The 23768-nt window shown below is 42.7% G+C and overlaps 1 protein-coding gene across 1 annotated transcript in view; it reads left to right on the plus strand.

Moving 5' to 3' along the window:
- Positions 1-23768, plus strand: part of LOC117509706 (nuclear receptor corepressor 2-like) — a 219620-nt gene that overhangs the window by 56380 nt on the left and 139472 nt on the right. The window contains exon 2 of the mRNA XM_034169426.1: positions 19334-19529. Coding sequence (XP_034025317.1) covers positions 19425-19529 — 105 coding nt within the window. The 5' untranslated portion in view covers positions 19334-19424. The remainder of the gene's footprint in view (positions 1-19333; positions 19530-23768) is intronic.

Below are 23768 nucleotides of genomic sequence, written 5' to 3' on the forward strand. Positions count from 1 at the left end.
TTGGGGTAGTCGAAGAGATGAAGACAGTAGACATGAGTACAAGGAGATAAGGTGAAAAGAGAAGTGCCACAATCTAAAGAAAAGGCATAAGGCAAAGGAGAAAAGACTGAGGGTCATAAAGGATGCAGGTGGTAATGTGCTGACAAGTGAAGAGTGTGTTGAGAAGGTGGAGGGAATATTTTGAGGAGCTGAAGAATGAAGAATATGAGAGAAAAGACTGGATGATGTGATGAGAGTAAAGCAGGAAGTACAAGAGATGAGTAAGGATGAAGTGAGGGCATCTGTGACGAGGATGAAGAGTGGGATAAGCGGATGACATGTCAGCTGAGTCATGGAAATGTTTAGGAGAGATGGCAGTGAAGTTCCTAACCTTAAGTTCTTGGAAAGTTGAGGACGCCTGAGGAGTGGACAAGAAGTGTGCTGGTTCCTATTTTTAAGAAGAAGGGTGATGTGCAGATCAGGTGAAGGTCTGTGAGCAGCAATATGGTTTCATGCTGAGAAAGAGAACTACAGATGCAGTGTTTGCTCTGAGAATACTGATGGAGAAGTATTGAGAAGGCCAGAAGTGTTGGGAAAGTGTAGGAACACGGACCCACAACAGGGGGCGCAAATGAACGGACAATGGAGTAAGTCAAAATAACAACGCTTTACTGTTGTGAATGTGCACAACGAATACAACCAATCACAGCAATGGACAACAGTCAATTCACAAAAGTGTCGTGTGGGCAGGCTCGAAGATAGGAGACGCCTCTCCAAGGTAAGACCGGAACCACACGGCTTCCTCCGCCACAGGACCCCGGGAATACCGGAGCCGCCAAGTCCCGAACTCCCAGGTGGCCACTGCCTCCGCGTGTCGGACCTGGTACTGCTGGCGAGGAACAAAGGACAGTTAGATGGGGGCGCGTTTGCACCCAGGACTCCGAACAGCAGGGAAGTTACCTCCACCTCTCGTTGGAACAGTAATCCACAAACTAAGCACAAATCCAAAAAGATACACTCCGTAGCTTCGATACGTTACCTCTCTGGTAGAAACGATATCTCGGCAATGAGGTGGAGGTGCCGTCCTGCTGATATACCCCACAGATGATTGCCGTCAGCTGTCTCAGGTGATGGGTGACAGCTGTCACCGTAGCTGCTCACGTGAGGCGGCGGCGCCCTCTGGTGCCTGGAGCCCGCATCCAGGCAGGGCGCCCTCTGGTGGTGGTGGGCCAGCAGTACCTCCTCTTCAGCGGCCCACACAACAAGAAGGAGTTACATTGTGTGTTTGTGGATTTAGAGAAAGCTTGTGACAGGGTGCCAAAAGAAGAGTTTGGGTTTTGTATGAGGAAGTCTGGAGAGGCAGAGAAGTATGTGAGGGTAGTGCAGGACATGTACAAGGACAGTGTGACAGTGGTGAGATGCGCAGTAGGATTGACAGAGTGATTCAAGGAGGAGGTGGGATTACACCAAGGAACAGCTCTGAGTCCTTTCTCAATGCAGTGGTGATGGACAGGTTGGTGCACAAGATCAGATAGGAGTTTCCATGGATGATGATTTTTTTATGACATTGTGACCTGTAGTGAGAGTCGAAAGCAGGTTGACTCTAGCCTGGAGAAGTGGAGTTATGCTCTGGAGAGAAGGGGAATGAAAGTCAATAGCAGCAAGACTGACTCCATATGTGTGAATGAGAGTGAGCCCAGTGGAATAGTGCAGTTACAATGAGTAGAAGTGGTGAAAGTAGATGAGTTTAAGTACTTGTCATCACCTATTCAAAGTGATTGAGAGTGTGGAAGAGAGGTGTAGAAGAGAGTGCAGGCAGGGTGGAGTGGGTGGAGAAAGGTGGCGGGAGGGATTTGTGACAGAAAAATATCAGCAAGAGTGAAGGAGAAAGTTTACAAGACAGTAGTGAGACCATCTATGTTGGACGGCTTAGAGACGGTGGCACTGACAAAAAGACAGGAGGCGGAGTGATGAGGATGGACAGGATTAGGAATGAACATATCAGAGGGACAGCTCAGGTGGGACTGCTTGGAGACAAAGTCAGAGAGGTGAGACTGAGATAGTTTGGACATGTGCAGAGGAGGGACTAGGGATGGGTATGGAGAACCAGTTCTTTTCGAGAATTGTTCAGAAATTATTTGATCCACTGACATCAATAGCCTTTTTGCTTAATGATTCCCTTATTAGTCCTTCAGAGCAGCCGTTGTTTTTGAGCGTGTTTGTCTGGAAAATCATTATTTCTTTACATTGATTACAGACCCTGCAGCTTTTTGTATCCTTCCCCTAAACCATGATGTTGAACAATCTTTTTTTTCAGGTCATTTGAGAGTTGTTTAGAGGCTCCCATGTTGCCACTCATTAGAAGAGATGCAAAGAGGGGAAACATTTGCAAATGGTCACTTTAAATACCCTTTCTCATGATTGGATTCACCTGTGTAAGGAGGTCAAGGGTCAGTCAGCTTACCAAACCAATTTTGTGTTCCAACAATTAGTGCTCAATGTATTCAAATCAATGAAGTGACAAGGTTGCCCAAATTTATGCACCTGCCAAATTTTGTTTAAATAATTATTGCACACTTTCTGTAAATCTATAAACTTCATTTCACTTCTCAAATATCAGTTTGTTCATCTGCTATATGATATATTTAACTGAAATGTCTGATACAGACAACCAATGATTTATAAAAGAAAATCATGAAAATTATCAGGGGTGCCCAAACCTTTACATACAACTGTAGGTAGTGCAAAACATCTTAACTTATTCGTGTCTTCCTTCTAAATGTATCAAAGCTTAAATGTGTTACTCCGTGCATCCATATTATTTTCTGAGTTCATCAAGTGCGCACAGTTTTTGAAGTTTCTAACTTGGCTTTTGCAGTCTTCTCAGGTCTGCAGATCTCTTTTAATGCTGACACATTAATCAATTATTGTATTATTTTGTAGATATAAATTCTGCAATGCTTTCAAATGAAGGTGAAACTAATGACCAGGGGGTCTCCCCATCGAGTAATGAATCACACAGCCGGATGTTGTTAATTGTGCAGGCCAAATACAGTCACATTTTACTTCTGTCTATTGATATAATTATGGAGCCGCTGGTCCTGCTGTGTGGCTTAGGAACATGGGGGATGTGGGCATGATGGGCCGACTGTGGGTGAGGCACAATTATGCAGGGCGTCATTACAGCAGGTCAGGGGCGTAGTGCTGGAACATCGCCAGTGTCGCATCTACAAAATGGCTTTACAGCTGAACACGCCCCAATGTTGGATTATTATTAGGGATGGGAGCGATCCGATTTGTATCGGTATTGGGTTCCGATACCAGTGTAATTCACGGATGGGAAAATTCTGATCCAGGCGCCATGTCTGTCTCTGTGTGTGTGTTTTCTACTGAAAAGTCTCCAAAAGGGATTCCCTGCTGGCTGCTCTGCTAGCTAGCTGCAAAATGTGGAATGGATTCCCTGAACGAAGGCGTGTCTCAATGAGATGTGGCGTAATGAGACATGCCTCAGTTCAGGAAATCCCTTCCACAATTTGGAGCTAGCTAGCAAGCGAGCATTAGGCAGTCCTGTGGCTGACCGACTTTCATCACATGTCCGCTGTACTTTACACTAAACATGCAAAGCAAGACGGCAATGTGCACTGTTTCCAAAGCAGTTGCACCAAGAGGTGGAAGCTCCACCGCAATATACAATACAGTGAAAAGGCGCCACATTAAAGAGCATGAGGTTTTATAGCTGGGACCAGAAAGGCTGAGCCGACAGGAAGGGTGAGATGATTTACCGAGACTGACCCAGACTGACTCCAAATATGAGTAAATTAAGTACTTTTATTAGTTTTTTGGTGTTTTCTTGTTGCATTTTTAGAAATGCTTAAATGCACTCCGTCCTGAAAACGGTACATGTACTCGGGCTGGGTGTGCTATATGGCGTTCAAGAGATGAAACTTCAGCCAACCCAAAAATAAATAAAAGTACATAATCCTTTCACCAAAACATCAAATCTAGGCTTGTGTCTTAGATGTACCTTCTGACAAATTGTAGCATAACTTTCAGGTCTTTTTAATAAAATCCTCCTCTGTACTGCTTCATCATGAAGCTGCATAACTTTGGATACAAAATATCCTCATGTAAAATCAACAATAATGACAACATTATGATTAAAGCAAACAGCCCTGTTATCGGAATAGTATCTGTATTGGCAAATATTCAAACTCAGGCATCAGGTCAGAAGTGAAAATATGTGGATCGGTGCATCCTTAATTATTGTAATGCCTATTTGAGTTGTAAGGATTTGTTTGGGTGTAAATAAGCCAGAATGCACCATAATTGTAACTTTTGTATTGCCCAGTTCCAGCCAGGCTGCAGTCTTTGTCAAACTGCTTTATTTCAGAATAAAACTCCTTTTTGGGGTACCACTGGATTTAGCAGTGGGGTCAGTCCATGTGAAATCACTCAGCCCTCCAAACTCACTGTGTGATTTGTTTAATCTGTTCATAAAATCTTATTATTCCCAGTAAGAAGCATACTGAAGTTCAGCCTGATACCAACCATAGCTCTTGAGAAGTTGGAACTTTGAAAATGGGATGTTGTTGCTCATTTTACTTTTAAGAATATGTGGTAGAGAAAAAGATGCCAAGTCAACAAGGCACCCCGTGACTAATCATTTCCCGCTGGGAGCTACTGCAGCATCCGTGTCTAACTGACACTCACAATCCACACCGGGGCGAATGCACATAGATGGAGCATGATGCTGCATTGCCCAAAGGTTCATGGGATGGGAAAACCTAATACAAGTTTATCTGTACCAATCCAGGGATCTGTAAGTCTTGTAGAGGGACTGCACCTGATTCTGTCCTGGGCCATTAAATAAAGAAACGCAGCTGGGACATGGCTAAGGTTGCCACCCGTTTTTGTTGTCGGACCTTAATTGTCCTTTATTTGACAATTAATTGTTGTGTCCCGTATTGAATCAATACGGGATGTAAATTGTTGCGTATTTTCATAAATGTCCCTCACACACGCATAAAAACTGAATAACTCCGTCACGTGGCTTCAGCTTCTTGTCTGCAGTCTGTTCCACCGCACATCTGTGGTTGTCAGTGATGACAAGCTGTAAGTTCCGCGTCCGGCTCAGTAAACTTCAGCCGTCTTCGGCCAAAGCGCACTCACCACCCAGCGGTTCTTGCACCAACTGTACCGCCATCAACAAAATTTGGCAAAACCATAAATAAATTGATGCAGGCTGATTTTGGCATGTGGGTGGGGTTGATCAATCAATCAATCAATTTTTTTATATAGCGCCAAATCACAACAAACAGTTGCCCCAAGGCGCTTTATATTGTAAGGCAAGGCCATACAATAATTATGTAAAACCCCAACGGTCAAAACGACCCCCTGTGAGCAAGCACTTGGCTACAGTGGGAAGGAAAAACTTCCTTTTAACAGGAAGAAACCTCCAGGCTCAGGGAGGGGCAGTCTTCTGCTGGGACTGGTTGGGGCTGAGGGAGAGAACCAGGAAAAAGACATGCTGTGGAGGGGAGCAGAGATCGATCACTAATGATTAAATGCAGAGTGGTGCATACAGAGCAAAAAGAGAAAGAAACAGTGCATCATGGGAACCCCCCAGCAGTCTACGTCTATAGCAGCATAACTAAGGGATGGTTCAGGGTCACCTGATCCAGCCCTAACTATAAGCTTTAGCAAAAAGCCTAATCTTAAAAGTAGAGAGGGTGTCTGTCTCCCTGATCTGAATTGGGAGCTGGTTCCACAGGAGAGGAGCCTGAAAGCTGAAGGCTCTGCCTCCCATTCTACTCTTACAAACCCTAGGAACTACAAGTAAGCCTGCAGTCTGAGAGCGAAGCGCTCTATTGGGGTGATATGGTACTATGAGGTCCCTAAGATAAGATGGGACCTGATTATTCAAAACCTTATAAGTAAGAAGAAGAATTTTAAATTCTATTCTAGAATTAACAGGAAGCCAATGAAGAGAGGCCAATATGGGTGAGATATGCTCTCTCCTTCTAGTCCCCGTCAGTACTCTAGCTGCAGCATTTTGAATTAACTGAAGGCTTTTCAGGGAACTTTTAGGACAACCTGATAATAATGAATTACAATAGTCCAGCCTAGAGGAAATAAATGCATGAATTAGTTTTTCAGCATCACTCTGAGACAAGACCTTTCTGATTTTAGAGATATTGCGTAAATGCAAAAAAGCAGTCCTACATATTTGTTTAATATGCGCTTTGAATGACATATCCTGATCAAAAATGACTCCAAGATTTCTCACAGTATTACTAGAGATCAGGGTTGGGTTGATAAATTAATGTTTTATATGTATCTGGATTTAGTGCAGTGAATACGGTAACATTTCTTTACGTGACTTCAGACATTGTTCTCAGAACACCTTGGTTTTCTGAATGCTGGCCCGTGGTTCCCGTGCGTGTGCACGTCGGACAGCAGGAGGGGACGTGGCTGAAGCACAAAGATAGACTTCTTTGATGTTCCCATGAAACATGCACCAGTGTTTCAGGCTCATTTTGGAATTGTGGCCTGACCAGTCAGACTGGGCCAGGCCGCCACAGTCTGGGTAGTTTGTGGGCAGACGTATTCAAAACACGCAGGATCAGAGTCATGGAGAAATGGAAGATGGGTTTTTCATTCTTCAACGTAGTTTGGCACTGAAGACAAGCACATTGGAACCACACCAGAACTCACACTAGGACTGAGGACAAAAAATCCAAATCACGTGCCAAATTTGAAGAAAAAGTACAGGAAAAGCATTTGGTCATGTACTTTTTTTATTTTATAATTGTGGGATTGGTCCGACCAGCTGTGTAAACTGTAATAAGACTAAATGTGACAAACTGAGAGAAGCAGCAGCATCTTCACATTTGGAAAAACACAACCTTGGAATTGTAATATTGAATAGTTTCCTAACTGACTGTAGGTTAGAAAGTCCCTCCGTGGTGATGAGTTGCCTTTGTTGTGTGATTCCAGAGTCCTGACTGCAGTCATGCAGCCGGCTTGGCAGGGCAGCAGAATCCTGCAGCCAGCGCGTCTGAAAGCAGCTTTAGTGTGCACATTACACGAGCCGCCACAAGGAGGCAGTAAGGCTGCGCGATATGACATAAAATTCATATCACAGTATAAATTGAACGGTATGTATCACAATATAAACTTAAGTGTAAAAATCATAATGTGTTTCTGAATGGGTCCCTTAGCAAAGGTAAATTGCTCAAAATAAATAAATAAAAATAACAAAAAAATAAAAACAGATAGAATGTAATTTTGAAAACATTTATTGTGCAGATGTCCAAACTACTGGTACAATTAGCCAGAAGGTACATCTAAGATGCCAGCCGAGATTTGATGTTTTGGTGAAAAAAATTAAATTTATGGTCAGCAGCTGACGCTTCATTCTCTTGAACACTCGATGGCACACCCACTCTGAATACATGAAGCGCTTTCAGGATGGTCACGTCCTCATTTACAAAACTCACCACAAAACCACCAAAACGTTTTGTAAAAAAATCTTAATGTGCTCATATTTGAAGTCATTCTGAGTAAATTCATGCTACCTGGCTGATTTTGTCTTTCTGCTCCCTTTAAAATAAATCATTGCGTTATTAAATGTGACGCTTTCTCAGATGTTTGGTTCAGGACACGACAGGAGTGCCCGCCTGCCCCCAGTGCATCGGCTGAAATAAACAAACGACGGCTTTGCAAATATCAGCGACAGAACAGGCGTCTCACAAACTTACATGAACAGCAGTGAGAGTCACCTCAGCTCAGAACAGCCCTCTCCACTGCAGCAAACTGGTTCACACACACACACACACACACACACACACACACACACACACACACACACACACACACACACACACACACACACACACACACACACACACACACACACAGAGGAGTGTTCCTGGATTGAAAACCTCCACGGCCGTTATCGTGATTAGTCGGTGGAGTCCAAATCGCTACTGTTGGCCAAAATGATACCGTGTTCCAGATAAACCGGCTATACTGCGCAGGCCTACGGGGTGGCATCATTCAGGCCCACAGAAATGGCAGGAGACCTAATTCCCCTGCTGGCAAGTGCCGGGGCCACATGACATCACCTTCAGCGTTAGGGACTCTGCAGTGACACACAACAGCCCTGAAACTTCTGAGAGTGCAGCTTTATTGGAATTCACACATTTTAAGACCCATTGAAGGTTTGAGGCTTTGTTGTTTGTCTTTTGGCTGTCCCTATTTTGTTCAGGGGTGTGTGTGTGTGTGTGTGTGTGTGTGTGTGTGTGTACACGTGTACGTTATGTAGTACAGCACCAGCCGTGTTGCTGAAGTGTTGATACCCAGCTTTATCTATCCATGAAGCCAGAGGATACACACCAATTAGCTAAACTGCAGGATTGTCTTACAGACATAAAGACATGGATGACCTCTAATTTCCTGCTTTTAAACTCAGATAAAACTGAAGTTATTGTACTTGGCCCCACAAATCTTAGAAGCATGGTGTCTAACCAGATCGTTACTCTGGATGGCATTACCCTGACCTCTAGTAATACTGTGAGAAATCTTGGAGTTATTTTTGATCAGGATATGTCATTCAAAGCGCATATTAAACAAATATGTAGGACTGCCTTTTTGCATTTACGCAATATCTCTAAAATCAGAAAGGTCTTGTCTCAGAGTGATGCTGAAAAACTAATTCATGCATTTATTTCCTCTAGGCTGGACTATTGTAATTCATTATTATCAGGTTGTCCTAAAAGTTCCCTAAAAAGCCTTCAGTTGGTTCAGAATGCTGCAGCTAGAGTACTGACGGGGACTAGCAGGAGAGAGCATATCTCACCCGTGTTGGCCTCCCTTCATTGGCTTCCTGTTAATGCTAGAATAGAATTTAAAATTCTTCTTCTTACTTATAAGGTTTTGAATAATCAGGTCCCATCTTATCTTAGGGACCTCGTAGTACCATATTACCCCATTAGAGCGCTTCGCTCTCAGACTGCGGGCTTACTTGTAGTTCCTAGGGTTTGTAAGAGTAGAATGGGAGGCAGAGCCTTCAGCTTTCAGGCTCCTCTCCTGTGGAACCAGCTCCCAATTCAGATCAGGGAGACAGACACCCTCTCTACTTTTAAGATTAGGCTTAAAACTTTCCTTTTCGCTAAGGCTTATAGTTAGGGCTGGATCAGGTGACCCTGGACCATCCCTTGGTTATGTTGCTTTAGACGTAGACTGTGGGGGGGTTCCCATGATGCACTGTTTCTTTCTCTTTTTGCTCCGTATGCATCACTCTGCATTTAATCATTAGTGATCGATCTCTTTTTCCTGGTTCTTTCCCTCAGCCCCAACCAGTCTCAGCAGAAGACTGCCCCTCCCTGAGCCTGGTTCTGCTGGAGGTTTCTTCCTGTTAAAAGGGAGTTTTTCCTTCCCACTGTGGCCAAGTGCTTGCTCATAGGGGGTCGTTTTGACCGTTGGGGTTTTTCATAATTATTGTATGGCCTTGCCTTGCAGTGTGGAGCGCTTTGGGGCAACTGTTTGTTGTGATTTGGCGCTATATAAGAAAAAAGTTGATTGATTGATTGATTGAACGTACTTGGTCTGTTGTCGAGTGCTCAGAGCTCACCAGGACATGTTGTCGCCAACCTTGTTGCAAGGTTATGATCCTGTTCTGACGCACACGTGTTGCATCATCGTGTTGTGGACACCCAGCCTGTGTCCAGCAGTGACAGGATTCACTACTTATTCTTTCAGTAGTAATTTGGTCACTCATAAAAGCTCCTGTTTTGCCGACGTGCTGCTGATTTGATGAGATTAAATGTGAGCGCTCTGTAAAGTACTCTGTTGGGTGTTGTCTGGAGTGTATCAGTCCAGTCTGTGTTTGGGGGCTCACTGATAACTCTGTTTTTAGTTGTATTAATACTCTGGTGTGGCGATCGTTGTGTGTGTGTCAGCTGATGATGCACTTTTATATGAATAAACTATTTCAAAATTTAAAGTTTTATCATCATCAGTAGGTATGGAAATTAACACCGATAAAACTCTCTGATAAAGTGACACATTCCGAACGCAGCATGCATTTCTGCCTTTAAGATCAGGTATGACATAGTAACCTGTTACATGACTGATTAGCTGTGGAGTGGGATGGGTACTGAAACCAGAATTAAACAGGCCCTGGGCCTGAACTTAGTACCGATAAGTACTGATGTTAAAAGCACTGGCTGAAGAGGCTGCAGAGGTTGAAGCTGAACTGGGTTCAGTGTGATCGACACATCCGACTGATCCTTGATGAAGCGAGGGAAGTGGAAGTTGCGTTTAATCAGGCATTCCTTGGCGTGTTGGGCGAGCTTGTCCATGCGATGTGTGATCGAGACATGTGACCACACCCCAGGACTAAAGACACATGGAACATTTCTATAGTTTGCTGTGTTGCACAGATTTTTTTTGTTTTGTATTTTCTCTTCTTTTAGTTGCAGTAAACAATTTGACTTATGTGATTGTATCATAATTTTCTGTCATTTCAAGCTGAGTCAACAGTAAAAAACATTTTTTCATTGATGTTTTGGTGCACTGATAGTTCATTTCTAAGAATTTTTCATTTGGGATTTTCCACTCCAGAAGACACTGCACACTACACCATTCAAGTGCTATGTGACTAAAAAGATTAATCCAGGTTTTGAGTATATTTCTTATTGTTACCATTGTGCCAGTGTGTGCCAGTACGCTAGCTGCTGAAACTAATTGCCCCTGGTGGGATGAATGAAGTCGTCTAAGTCTAAGTTACATGGGAAACAAGGTACCAGTAGATTCAGTAGATTCTCACAAATCCAACAAGACCAAGCATTCATGATATGCACACTCTTAAGGCTATGAAATTGGACAATTAGTAAAAACAATATAATAATAATAATAATAATACTTAATTGCGACAGCCTGCAGTTACTATTTATGAGCTACTTAGGAAGCTAATGATTAGTTTACCGTCATTCTTCGTCTCTCTAGCAGCTCGTATCTTCTCGTCTTCATCTTCATATTGTTGTATGAATTCCTAAAGTCTTCTGTACTTTTCAAGCGTGTTTCGTCTCTCCGCCGGCAGCTTTCTCTTAAAAACTTACAGAGCAGTAAACACACAGTCCGCCATTCTTTATGTTTGTGTCGCATATAAAACCACGTCACTGCAGTTTGCTCTGCTGACCCCGCCCACGTCGAGGAGGTTCTGTTTGTAGTGGAAAAAGATGCTCCTGGAAACAAACCGAGTAGAGTCGAGTCGAGCTGAGTAGTGCTGGTTCTGTGTAGTGGAAAAGGGCCTTAACTTTCACCCCGCGGGCCAAATTTGGCCCGGCCTCCTTTTGTGTTGACATGTTTTTATCAGGGTGTCTGTACTTGAACTTTGAAGATAAAGTAAATAGTAAATGGACTGCATTTATATTGTGCTTTTCCATCTGCATCAGATGCTCAAAGCGCTTTACAATAATGCCTCACATTCATCCCGATGTCAGGCTCCTGTCATACAAGATGCCCACGTCACACCGGGAGCAACTAGGGGATTAAGGACCTTGCCCAAGGGCCCTTAGTGATTTTCCAGTCAGGCTGGGATTTGAACTGAGGATCCTCTGGTCTTGAGCTCAAAGCTTAATCACTAGACCAGGGGTGCCCAAGTTCAGTCCTCGAGACCTTCCTGGCACTCTTAGTTGTCTCCCTGTTCCAACACACCTGAATCCAATGAAAGACTCATCACAAGCCTGCTAATGAGTCTTTCACATTTTACATTTTGACACAGAGGTCAAAATGTAAAAATGCTCCAATCATGAGAATTTGCGTCATTTTTTACTGAAATTGGAGCAGATTTAACTTTTGACCCCTGTACAAACTGAAACTGACCTTTGTCACCATTTTTTTGCTGTTTTTACCCCATAACTCCAGAACATTCAGTCATAGATAGTCCAAACTGTCCTTATGATCAGAAACATGACTTCACCATGATTGGAGCATTTTTACATTTTGACCTCTGTGGAATGCTTCATTGACCCCTAGCTGGCTACAGCTACCACCCTGTGATGGTTCTCATACATTTTTGTGTAGGCCATGATGGTACACTGAGGCTGGATTCTAAGTGTCGTTTGGTCACCTTCAGTGGTACTGAAAACCTGCTTGGCCCAGGGAGGGTTATGTGAACTTGTATCAGACTTGAGCTAAACTCTTTCAGTGAGATATATACGAGGTCTGTCAATAAAGTAACAGTCCTTTTTATTTTTTTCAAAAACTATATGGATTTCATTCATATGTTTTTACGTCAGACAAGCTTGAACCCTCGTGCGCATGCGTGAGTTTTTCCACGCCTGTCGGTTACGTCATTCACCTGTGAGCACGCCTTGGGAAGGAGTGGTCCCGCCCCCTTGTCGGATTTTCATTGTCTGGAAATGGCAGAATGAAAAGGACTTTTTTTCCATCAGAATTTTTTCAGAAGCTGTTAGAGACTGGCACCTGGAAACCATTCGAAAAATTTATCTGGCTTTCGGTGAAAATTTTACGGGCTTCACAGAGAATAAGGTCTGTTAGTACAGCTTTAAGGACCTCTTTAAGGACGCTCGGCACGCCGCGCTCCGAGCTGTGACGACGCGGCACAAGCCACCGGACCAAACTTGTCCTCTGACACGCCGAAACGGAGGTGTTCCTTTGTCTCGCCTCCAAAGCAAATCGGTCTTTACACGCGAAGCCTCCGTGTGGCTTTCCATGACAAAATCTCTTGTTAAAAGTGAAATCTGCCGGAAAATGGCTGATGTCCAGTTCTTGTGATAACCAGAGAAAGAGCACACGACGGTCTCGTATCCACAGAGCCATCCGTTTAGAAATGGTCCGGTGGCTTGTGCCGCATCGTCGCAGCTCGGAGCGCGGCACCGAGCGTCCTTAAAGGGGTCCTTAAAGCTGTACTAACAGACCTTATTCTCTGTGAAGCCCGTAAAATTTTCACCGAAAGCCAGATACATTTTTCGAATGGTTTCCAGGTGCCAGTCTCTAACAGCTTCTGAAAAAATTCTGATGGAAAAAAAAGTCCTTTTCATTCTGCCATTTCCAGACAATGAAAATCCGACGAGAGGGCGGGACCACTCCTTCCCAAGGCGTGCTCACAGGCAAATGACGTCACCGACAGGCGTGGAAAAACTCATGCATGTGCACGAGGGTTCAAGCTTGTCTGACGTGAAACCATATGAATGAAATCCATATAGTTTTTGAAAAAAATAAAAAGGTCTGTTACTTTGACAGACCTCGTATATGTGTATGTGTGTGTGTATGTATACGAGGTCTGTCAATAAAGTATAGGTCCTTTTTATTTTTTCAAAAACTATATAGAGTTCATTCATATGTTTTTACGTCAGACATGCTTGAACCCTCGTGCGCATGCGTGAGTTTTTCCACGCCTGTCGGTGACGTCATCCGCCTGTGAACACTCCTTGTGGGAGGAGTCGTCCAGCCCCTCGTCGGAATTCCTTTGTCTGAGAAGTTGCTGAGAGACTGGCGCTTTGTTTGATCAAAATTTTTTCTAAACCTGTGAGACACATCGAAGTGGACACGGTTCGAAAAATTAAGCTGGTTTTCAGTGAAAATTTTAACGGCTGATGAGATTTTGAGGTGATACTGTCGCTTTAAGGACTTCCCACGGTGCGGGACGTCATGCAGCGCTCCCAGGCACCGTCGTCAGCCTGTTTCAAGCTGAAAACCTCCACATTTCAGGCTCTATTGATCCAGGACGTCGTGAGAGAACAGAGAAGTTTCAGAAGAAGTCGGTTTCAGCATTTTATCCGGATATTCCACTGTTAAAGGAGATTTTTTTTAATGAAAGACGTGCGGACGGGTCCGCGCGTCGGGACACAGCTGGCGCGGTGCGGCGCCACACGAAAAACACCTCCGTGTTGATAACCATTTGTAAAATCCAGGCGGCTTTTGATGGCTTTCAGTGGAGTGAGTATATGAGAAATTGTTTAACAGCTGGACATGTTCCAACTTGTCCTTAAGGCTTCCAACGGAGGTGTTTTTCCTGTGGCGGAGCATCGCGGCGGCTGCGAGCCGACGCTGCAATCCGCCCGCACGTCTTTCATTAATAAAATCTCCTTTAACAGTGGAATATCCGGATAAAATGCTGAAACCGACTTCTTCTGAAACTTCTCTGTTCTCTCACGACGTCCTGGATCAATAGAGCCTGAAATGTCTAGATTTTCAGCTTGAAAAAGGCTGACGACGGCGCCTGAGAGTGCTGCACGACGTCTCGCACCGTGGGAAGTCCTTAAAGCGACAGTATCACCTCAAAATCTCTTATCAGCCGTTAAAATTTTCACCGAAAACCAGCTTAATTTTTCGAACCGTGTCCACTTCGATGTGTCTCACAGGTTTAGAAAAAATTTTGATCAAACAAAGCGCCAGTCTCTCAGCAACTTCTCAGACAAAGGAATTCCGACGAGGGGCTGGACGACTCCTCCCACAAGGAGTGCTCACAGGCGAATGACGTCACCGACAGGCGTGGAAAAACTCACGCATGCGCACGAGGGTTCAAGCATGTCTGACATAAAAACATATGAATGAAATCCATATAGTTTTTGGAAAAAAATAAAAAGGACCTATACTTTATTGACAACCCTCGTATGTGTGTGTTCCATTACTGTGGCGTGTGTGAGATCACTGTTTCTCCAAACAAAAGCACCAATAAGTGCACATTAAAGGGTTGGCCCGAACTACAGTACTGTTAAAATCTTAATCCATCACTACTGGGGAAGCAGAAATGCATTGTGGGAAATGTGGTGTGGTTAGGGTTTTAGTGCAGTCAGCCTACAGAGAGTCAAGTCACCAGCTAGTGACTCACGATGCGTTTAATCCTTCACGTCTTGAAAATGTCATTTTGTGGAACACTCTTGCTTCACAGCGAGACCTGCAGGAAGGAAGTGTGGTCAGGCCCGTTAGCTTGTGGTGAAGACCTGTGTGCGTGTGCGGGCAGCACTGTCCCAGATGTCAGATATGCAAAGACAAATCAGTTAGACTGTGAAGAAGCAGAGATGCTCGTCTTTGTGTAGAAAAACCTACGTCTGCTATTTAATAAACAAACAAAAAGCTGAAGCTGTTTGTTACCTTGTTTGATTCAAAATGTTGGCTGTGGATAAATTTCAGCTTCAGCGAGGTCAGCTGGTGCACGCAGCTTCTTGATTTAATGTCAGTCTATTGTTTATTTTAGTAATCGAATATTCTGTCAGTTATTCTGGCTATTAATCACATAAGAAATTCATTTAATTTACCTTTTTGCTTTGGCTTTTAATACAGTTTAACCCCTTAACGCCCATCGTCGGATATATGCTACAATCTCTGACTCAAATATGCAACTTACCAAATTGACCTGTATGCCTGTTGTCGCAAATTTGCAACATACCATCATTATTATTATAACATTATAACATAAATTCATTACCAGAATACCCAATATTACGATCTAGTTTTGTGCAAAAGTGAAATTAATAATCTCAACATTATTTACCATCTACTTAAAGGCAAAAACACACACAAAACATTTTTTTATATACAGCTATATAAATTCTGGCGTTAAGGGGTTAAGCTGTATGTGTGTGGTTTTTGACTTGTCTTTTGTTTATTTGCATTTTAATTGCCCTGTTTTTGTAATGTTTTTGATATTGTTTTTTTAACATGTGAAGCACTTCGTGCAGCTGGTGTTGTTGAAAATGTGCTATATAAATAAAATTGACATTGACATTAATTTCTTGAACTTACTTAAGCTTAATTTAACAGGCATACCTGACAGAAATAATAATAGTCTGTTTAGTCAACAACTAATTCAGCTCCTCTTAAATTAAACAATTTTATTGTTAGACTTTGGTGGCATAACTGCACTGGAAGCCACTTCTTTAAAGAAAGAAACTGATCCACAGTAATTCTACATTACCTTTTAAGAAGGTTTAAATATGAGGTCTGTTAGAAAAGTATCGGACCTTTCTATTTTTTTCAAAAACCTGATGGATTTGAATCACGTGTGCTTGCACGAGCCAACCTTGAACCTTCGTGCGCATGCAGGATTTTTTTCATGCCTGTCGGTTGCGTCACTTGCTGGCAAGCAGCCTTTGTGTGAGGATGGGTGGAGTCTCTCGTCGTTTTTTCTTTGCAAGGAAATGGCGGAACGACTGGAGCAGCGCAACTACATTAAATTTTGCCTGAATCGGATTATTCAGACAGCTTTCGTTGGCTTTTCAGTCGTGTGACTATCCAAGAAATTGTGGACAAGCTGGACATGTCAGGGCATGTTACAACATGTCCTGTGAGGCTTCATCACGGAGGCGCTGTTGCTGCACCATCAGCTTCGTGCCGATGAATTTCGCCACCGATCTTTTCATGGCAAAATCTTCTGTCACAGTGGAATGTGCATAAAAAGTGCTGATGTCCACCTCTTCCACAATTTCTTGGATAATCACACGACGGTCCCACATCACTGCAGCGTTCACTTTGGAAATGATCCGGTTGTTTCAGCATGTTGATGCCGATCAGAGCGCAGCTCGCTCTCCACTGTTGTGCGGACGTCTTTAAACCAGTTGTACCGCTCCTTAATCTGTGTAATGCCCAGTGGATCATCACCGAAAGCCGTCTGAATCATCCGAATGGTTTCCACCTGGCTATTGCCCAGTTTCTGGCAAAATTTGATGCAGTTGCGCTGCTCCAGTCGTTCAGTCTTTTTCCTTGGAATGAAAAAACACAGAGAGACTCCACCCATCCTCACACAAAGGCTGCTTACAAGAAAATGACACAATCGACAGGCATAAAAAAAATCACGCATGCGCATGAAGGTTCAAGGTTTGCTCGTGCAAGCACACGTGATTCAAATCCATCAGGCTTTTGAAAAAAAATAAAAAGGTCGGCTACTTTTCTAACAGACCCCGTATAAAAAACTGAGGCATAATGACAAACATTAAATGTCTTTCTCCACACTGGGGTGTGTGTGTGTGTGTGTGTGTGTGCGTGTGCGCGCGCGCTGAACTCATTAAAGGAGCCTGTGGTCGCAACAAAGAAAAGTCAAAGCATGTCAGCAGCCTGCTCAGAATGAAGGTCTGGCCTGCACTGCAACACAATGTTCCTGCTGCAGAAAACTTTTAACTTCACTTTTCATGTGAAACATGAAACATGGAAGAAGTACTGTTATAGAAAGCTAATTTCGTTTAGCAGTACACGCATTGTACTGTGTTTTACTGCTTTCGGTTTAATTGAGAATGGGTCCACACTTTGGACAGTTTCTGACGTTTTCGCAGTGGGTTATTTTGTACTCTACTCTGTTGCTTACTGTTTTCTTCTCCATCCGTCTCCGTGTCTATTTTGCATTCTGCGTTTCACGTGCGCTTCATGGCATCAAAAGTGGAAGTAAGTATGTTGTACATGTATTGCGCATATAGTAGTGAATTAAACACATTGATCACACATTACAGCTCTACATTGATGACACAGATGTTTTTATTTGGGAGGCCTTCTCAGAATTCAAAAATAGAACATTCCAAGACATCCAACTTTTCAGTGCTGCCACACTAGCTTCCAGCTTGGCGATGTGAGAAATATGACCATATGATGTTGTGTATCATCTGCGTAATGGTGAAAGTTAATCTCCTTGCTGTAAATAACCTGACAAAGAGGAGTTACACAAAGTCTGAAAAGTAGTGGACCAAGAACAGAACCTTGGGGCACCCCATACTTCAATATAGAGAATTCTGTGGTGGTGTGGTTCAAGAAATGCATGGTCATCAACACGACAAGACTGCTGCCATGAGAGTACTTAACCAAAAAATGACTGTGATCAGCAATGTCAAGGGCAGCATAAAGGTAATATAGACTTATAGTATCAGAGTATGTCATGGTATAAATGAGTATTTTTAAAATGCGGTCATAGTCCACTGGAATTCCATAAAGAATTTGTGTGCAGAGGTGATGCATGTTCCTGTTGTTTAAAGTAGGGATGGGACTGCTGCGATCCCGGATTGGTATCGGGTTCTGATACAGATGTAATTCACGTATTGGGAAAATACCGATCCAACCTGTGACATTTTCCGATAGCGGAGAAGAGCCACTGTCAATCCTCTCAACTGCTGTTTGCTCTCTGCTTGTTTACTGCCAAGCAGGAGGAGGAGAGGAGGGGGGAGGTTTTTTGAAGCCGGGCTGTTTGAAAGAGCTCTCTTCAGCAGTGTTCCAGCTGCGAGTAGTGACAAATTTCTGCCCAGCTTTCTTTCCTGAAAAATTAACTGGATTGTTGCTGAAAATGTGTGCTAAAACGTTAGCCGCTTCACAGCCTTGAGACAGCAAACGTGGAACTTTTTGCAAACACAAAGCCTGTCCGCTGTAAAATTCTTTTTTCCAGTATTGGAAAATGCCACAGGTTGGATCAGTATTTTCCAATACTTGAATTACCTTAGTATTGGAACCCGATACAGATATTATATCAGATCAGCCACACCCCTAGTTGTTGTTGTTGTTGTTCAGAAAACATGTCTTTTTTTTAATCTGTAAGTCATGTTAATGATTCAGATGTAACGTCAGTCACATGGAATTTTCTGCCAGGTACGTCACTGTTTGTTCTCTGCTGCAGTCAGTTTGTTAGTGAACCTGCTCCCCCGTATGCTGGACTTCAGTCACAAATCAGTGTGAGTTTTCAGAGACTTTTCAAATAACGTTTGAGGAAATTTTCATGCCTTTTTCTTTTAACATTGTTCATACTCATATTTTTTTTTCCATAAAAGAAAACAGAAACATGACTGAATATTGTTTCAGAATCAAATTTATTGCCAAGTAAGTTCGTACATACAAGAAATGTGATGTGGTGTTACACATTCAGAAAAGAAAAAACACTTCTATAAAAAGAGTCAAATAGACAAACTGTATTCAGTGTTAAATGAAATGGAATGGAATGGGACAGTGCAGGAGCAGGTGATTTTTCAGTGCAGGCGTGACCAGTCTGTGGCAGTGGGCATAGATCTTCCCTGCCTAAATACCTCAAGACCCTAATTATGCCCACACACAAGATTAGGGACTTATAGCTTCAACTTTCAGTGTCAGACTGGTTGGAAAGGCCCAGACTCTTTACACATGTCCGTCACGGTGGAATTGCCCAAATGGTACGGTAAAATGAGGCGGTAATATCCTGAGGACATGTTGTTGTTCTGAGAAGTTGATGCATCATATTGCATTGTTGTTTTGTTTTTTTTTTCTTCCCTCATGCCCGTGTCAGTATCTTGTGCGTGATGCTTTGTGCCCTGTTCTCTGCAGGTGTGAGGGTGTGGCTGTGAGCGTTTGGTCTGTAACTGTCTTTGTTTCGGTGTAGGTTGCTGGCTGAAGGGACCCGCTGATGATGCTCGGCCTCTGCTCTGCACAAACCCAGACCTCCGACCCTTAGAGGAAGCAGCTGTGCCAGCATGTCCTCTCACCCTCAGTCTGTGCCACCAGGACGGAGGACTGTGGACACTCGGCACCTGCCAAACCCTGCCACCCTCCCGCTGCAGCTGCAGCGGGTGCATACGGTACGAGTCCTCACACAGAATGTCAGCACGTTTGTCACCGAACTCCTGTCTGAGAGGCTGGACCTCTATCCGGCCTTCCCTAGTGGATGTTGATGAAACACAGCCTTACTGAGTCACTGCAGGGGTCGTGACCTCAGGGACCCACACTGGTGTTTTTCCAAAACCAGCATTGCCAGGTCACATTGTTACACACACAGACCTCCACCCTGATTGGACATTTGAGGTGAAAGTTCATGTTGTTGTTGTGGCATCTGATGAAGGCCCTCTCCGCTCTTTCTACTCACAGTTCCTAATTATCAAGATTACGTTTTCAGCTTCATAGTCTCTGATTCCAGTAACAGGCCTCTGTCTCTCATGCACACCACCTGGACTTAACCCTTCCACACCAGCGTATCCTCACCTTCAACACACACTCACACCGGGACCAACTTAAGGATGGAGAACCTTGCTGATGGTGTTGGCTACACAATGATGTGATTGACAGTGCTGATAGCATGGATGCTTATTCGCTGTCTTTGGACGGATTTCTGTCTTTTTGCAAAATCTTGCCGTCTAAAAGAACTAGCAAAACATACATTTTTATTTCCTCAAATCCATACATGTCAACCTACACGGATTGTCCATAAATTATACGGATTTTGCCGAGTTTCAGAGTCATACAGATGTACAAATAAAGTCTTACGGATATACAGGGTTTGGTCTACAGCGGGTCTGTAATCAACCGTTTCTGCAGCGTGACTCCACTTTGATGCATGAGCCATTGAAGCAATGCTTCGAACCACTGGCTCGTGGTTCTTTGATTTGCTGCTCTTCAGAAGCGGTAAGTCCGCTTCTTAACTCCTCTCAAAGCCTTTAAAATATCGTGAGTCGCTTTTGTGTGGATTAAAGTCACTAACTGGGACTCTTGTCATGTTGTAGTCCATTGACACAAAATTGCCGCTTTAAATAAAATGACACCTCTTTCCAAACGCTGTAATACAGAAAATAAACTACAATCAACTAAAACATTTTTTTTTTCTTCCCAAAATGAGATGTCCTGTGTTCTTTATGAATTAAACTGATGCTGACATACAGCACAGCAGCTGTAAGAGCTCAGCTCAGATATATGGAAAGACATTCATGCCAGAATGTCTGAAAGGAAATGCTTTTGACAAAAACTACAGATTTTGTTTATTTCTATTTATGTCCAGAGATCAAGGATCCACCATGTAGAGTTTATTATGTCCAAAGTTTAAGGATCCAGTGACCAAATTCATATTTATTTACTTTAAGACTCAATAAAATGTTGTTCAATTCAATTTCAATTTAATCAGCTTATAAAGTGCCAAATCACAACAAAAGCCGTCTCAAGGCACCTCATATAGAACGGTTCAACATAAAAAAAATTAAAATAAATAAAAAATAAAAAAAAATTCAAATACATAATTAAAAACAGAAATAAAAGAATAAAACAGATAAAAATAAAAACTACTCATAAGAAAGAGAATAAAAATGGCTGACTTAAAGTATAGTAGATATTTTAGATTAATATTCATGTTTTGTACATCCATATTAATTTAGTGTGATATTGAATGAAATATGATTTTCCACAGGAGAGAAACCAGGATGTGGAACATTGGTGTGATGTGTTTATACTGTGTTTATGTAGTTCTGTAAGAAGAAAATGTGACACTCTAGGTATAGAATGACTGATGCCATGTCAGTGTTCAGAGCAGACAAACAGGCTGACTGTATTTACTATAATAGTATGTATACATGGTAAAGTCATCTGTGATGGCATACAAAAGTGAATCTCATCAGTATTATGTTGTTATGTATCTTTATCTAGTCTAAAAGCAATTATCTAGTCTCTAGTCTGATAGCATTATGAAGTTAACTAGTTCTTTGAATGTTGAGATTTTAATTGCCTAGTCGTTGAGCCCAATCAAAAACAAACTAAATCAATCAAGTTTTTTACATGAGTTAGCTATATTTGTCAACTATTGTGGTGTTATATTCTGTATATACTCCTGCAGGATGGTACAACATGCCATACTGTATGAGATCACAAGAGAAATTTATCTGTTACAAGTCCAAATTTAATCCAAATAATGCACCAAAATGCATCACAGGGCACTTAAATTCTTAAAATTGAGGTGGTTGAGTTTCACAGCTTCGAATAGTTATCTTTTAATTTACCAAGACTTTGGATTGCTGTCTTTTTTTTTTCCTCATCCTAAGCATCCATGTGATAGGGATTTATCAATACGCCACAGGAAATTGACCTCATGATCAGACGTTGTCGACCAACAATATTAACTTCTATAGTATATAAGATGTGTGTGTGTGTGTGTGTGTGTGTGTGTGTGTATGTGTGTGTATGTGTGTATATATATATATATATATATATATATATATATATATATATATATATATATATATATATATATATATACACACATACGAGGGCTGTCAATAAAGTAACGGTCCTTTTTATTTTTTTCAAAAACTATATGGATTTCATTCATAGGTTTTAACGTCAGACATGCTTGAACCCTCGTGCGCATGCGTGAGTTTTTCCACGCCTGTCGGTGACGTCATTCGCCTGTGAGCACTCCTTGTGGGAGGAGTCGTCCAGCCCCTCGTCGGAATTCCTTTGTCTGAGAAGTTGCTGAGAGACTGGCGCTTTGTTTGATCAGAATTTTTTCTAAACCTGTGAGACACATCGAAGTGGACACAGTTCGAAAAACTAAGCTGGTTTTCAGTGAAAATTTTAATGGCTGATGAGAGATTTTGAGGTGACACAAATTTCAGGCTCTATTGATCCAGGACGTCGTGAGAGAACAGAGAAGTTTCAGAAGAAGTCGGTTTCAGCATTTTATCCGGATATTCCACTGTTAAAGGAGATTTTTTTAATGAAAGACGTGCGGACGGGTCCGCGCGTCGGGACGCAGCCGCCGCGACGCTCCGCCACAGGTAAAACACCTCTGTTGAAAGCCTTAAGGACAAGTTGGAACATGTCCTGCTGTTAAACAATTTCTCATATACTCACTCCACTGAAAGCCATCAAAAGCCGCCTGGATTTTACAAATGGTTATCAACACGGAGGTGTTTTTCCTGTGCCGCCGCACCGCGTCGGCTGCGTCCCAACGTGCGGATCCGTCCGCACGTCTTTCATTAAAAAAATCTCCTTTAACAGTGGAATATCCGGATAAAATGCTGAAACCGACTTCTTCTGAAACTTCTCTGTTCTCTCATGACGTCCTGGATCAACAGAGCCTGAAATGTGGAGGTTTTCAGCTTGAACAGGCTGACGACGGCGGCTGAGAGCGCTGAGCGACGTCTCGCACCGTGGGAAGTCCTTAAAGCGACAGAATCACCTCAAAATCTCTCATCAGCCGTTAAAATTTTCACTGAAAACCAGCTTAATTTTTCGAACCGTGTCCACTTCGATGTGTCTCACAGGTTTAGAAAAAATTTTGATCAAACAAAGCGCCAGTCTCTCAGCAACTTCTCAGACAAAGGAATTCCGATGAGGGGCTGGACGACTCCTCCCACAAGGAGTGCTCACAGGTGAATGACGTCACCGACAGGCGTGGAAAAACTCACGCATGCGCACGAGGGTTCAAGCATGTCTGACGTAAAAACATATGAATGAAATCCATATAGTTTTTGAAAAAAATAAAAAGGACCGTTACTTTATTGACAGCCCTCGTGTATATATATATATATATATATATATATATATATATACATACATACACTCAACAAAAATATAAACGCAACACTTTTGGTTTTGCTCCCATTTTGTATGAGATGAACTCAAAGATCTAAAACTTTTTCCACATACACAATATCACCATTTCCCTCAAATATTGTTCACAAACCAGTCTAAATCTGTGATAGTGAGCACTTCTCCTTTGCTGAGATAATCCATCCCACCTCACAGGTGTGCCATATCAAGATGCTGATTAGACACCATGATAAGTGCACAGGTGTGCCTTAGACTGCCCACAATAAAAGGCCACTCTGAAAGGTGCAGTTTTGTTTTATTGGGGGGGATACCAGTCAGTATCTGGTGTGACCACCATTTGCCTCATGCAGTGCAACACATCTCCTTCGCATAGAGTTGATCAGGTTGTCAATTGTGGCCTGTGGAATGTTGGTCCACTCCTCTTCAATGGCTGTGCGAAGTTGCTGGATATTGGCAGGAACTGGTACACGCTGTCGTATACGCCGGTCCAGAGCATCCCAAACATG

The sequence above is a fragment of the Thalassophryne amazonica genome, chromosome 5 (assembly GCF_902500255.1).
Source record: "Thalassophryne amazonica chromosome 5, fThaAma1.1, whole genome shotgun sequence".
Classification (NCBI taxonomy): Eukaryota; Metazoa; Chordata; class Actinopteri; order Batrachoidiformes; family Batrachoididae; genus Thalassophryne; species Thalassophryne amazonica.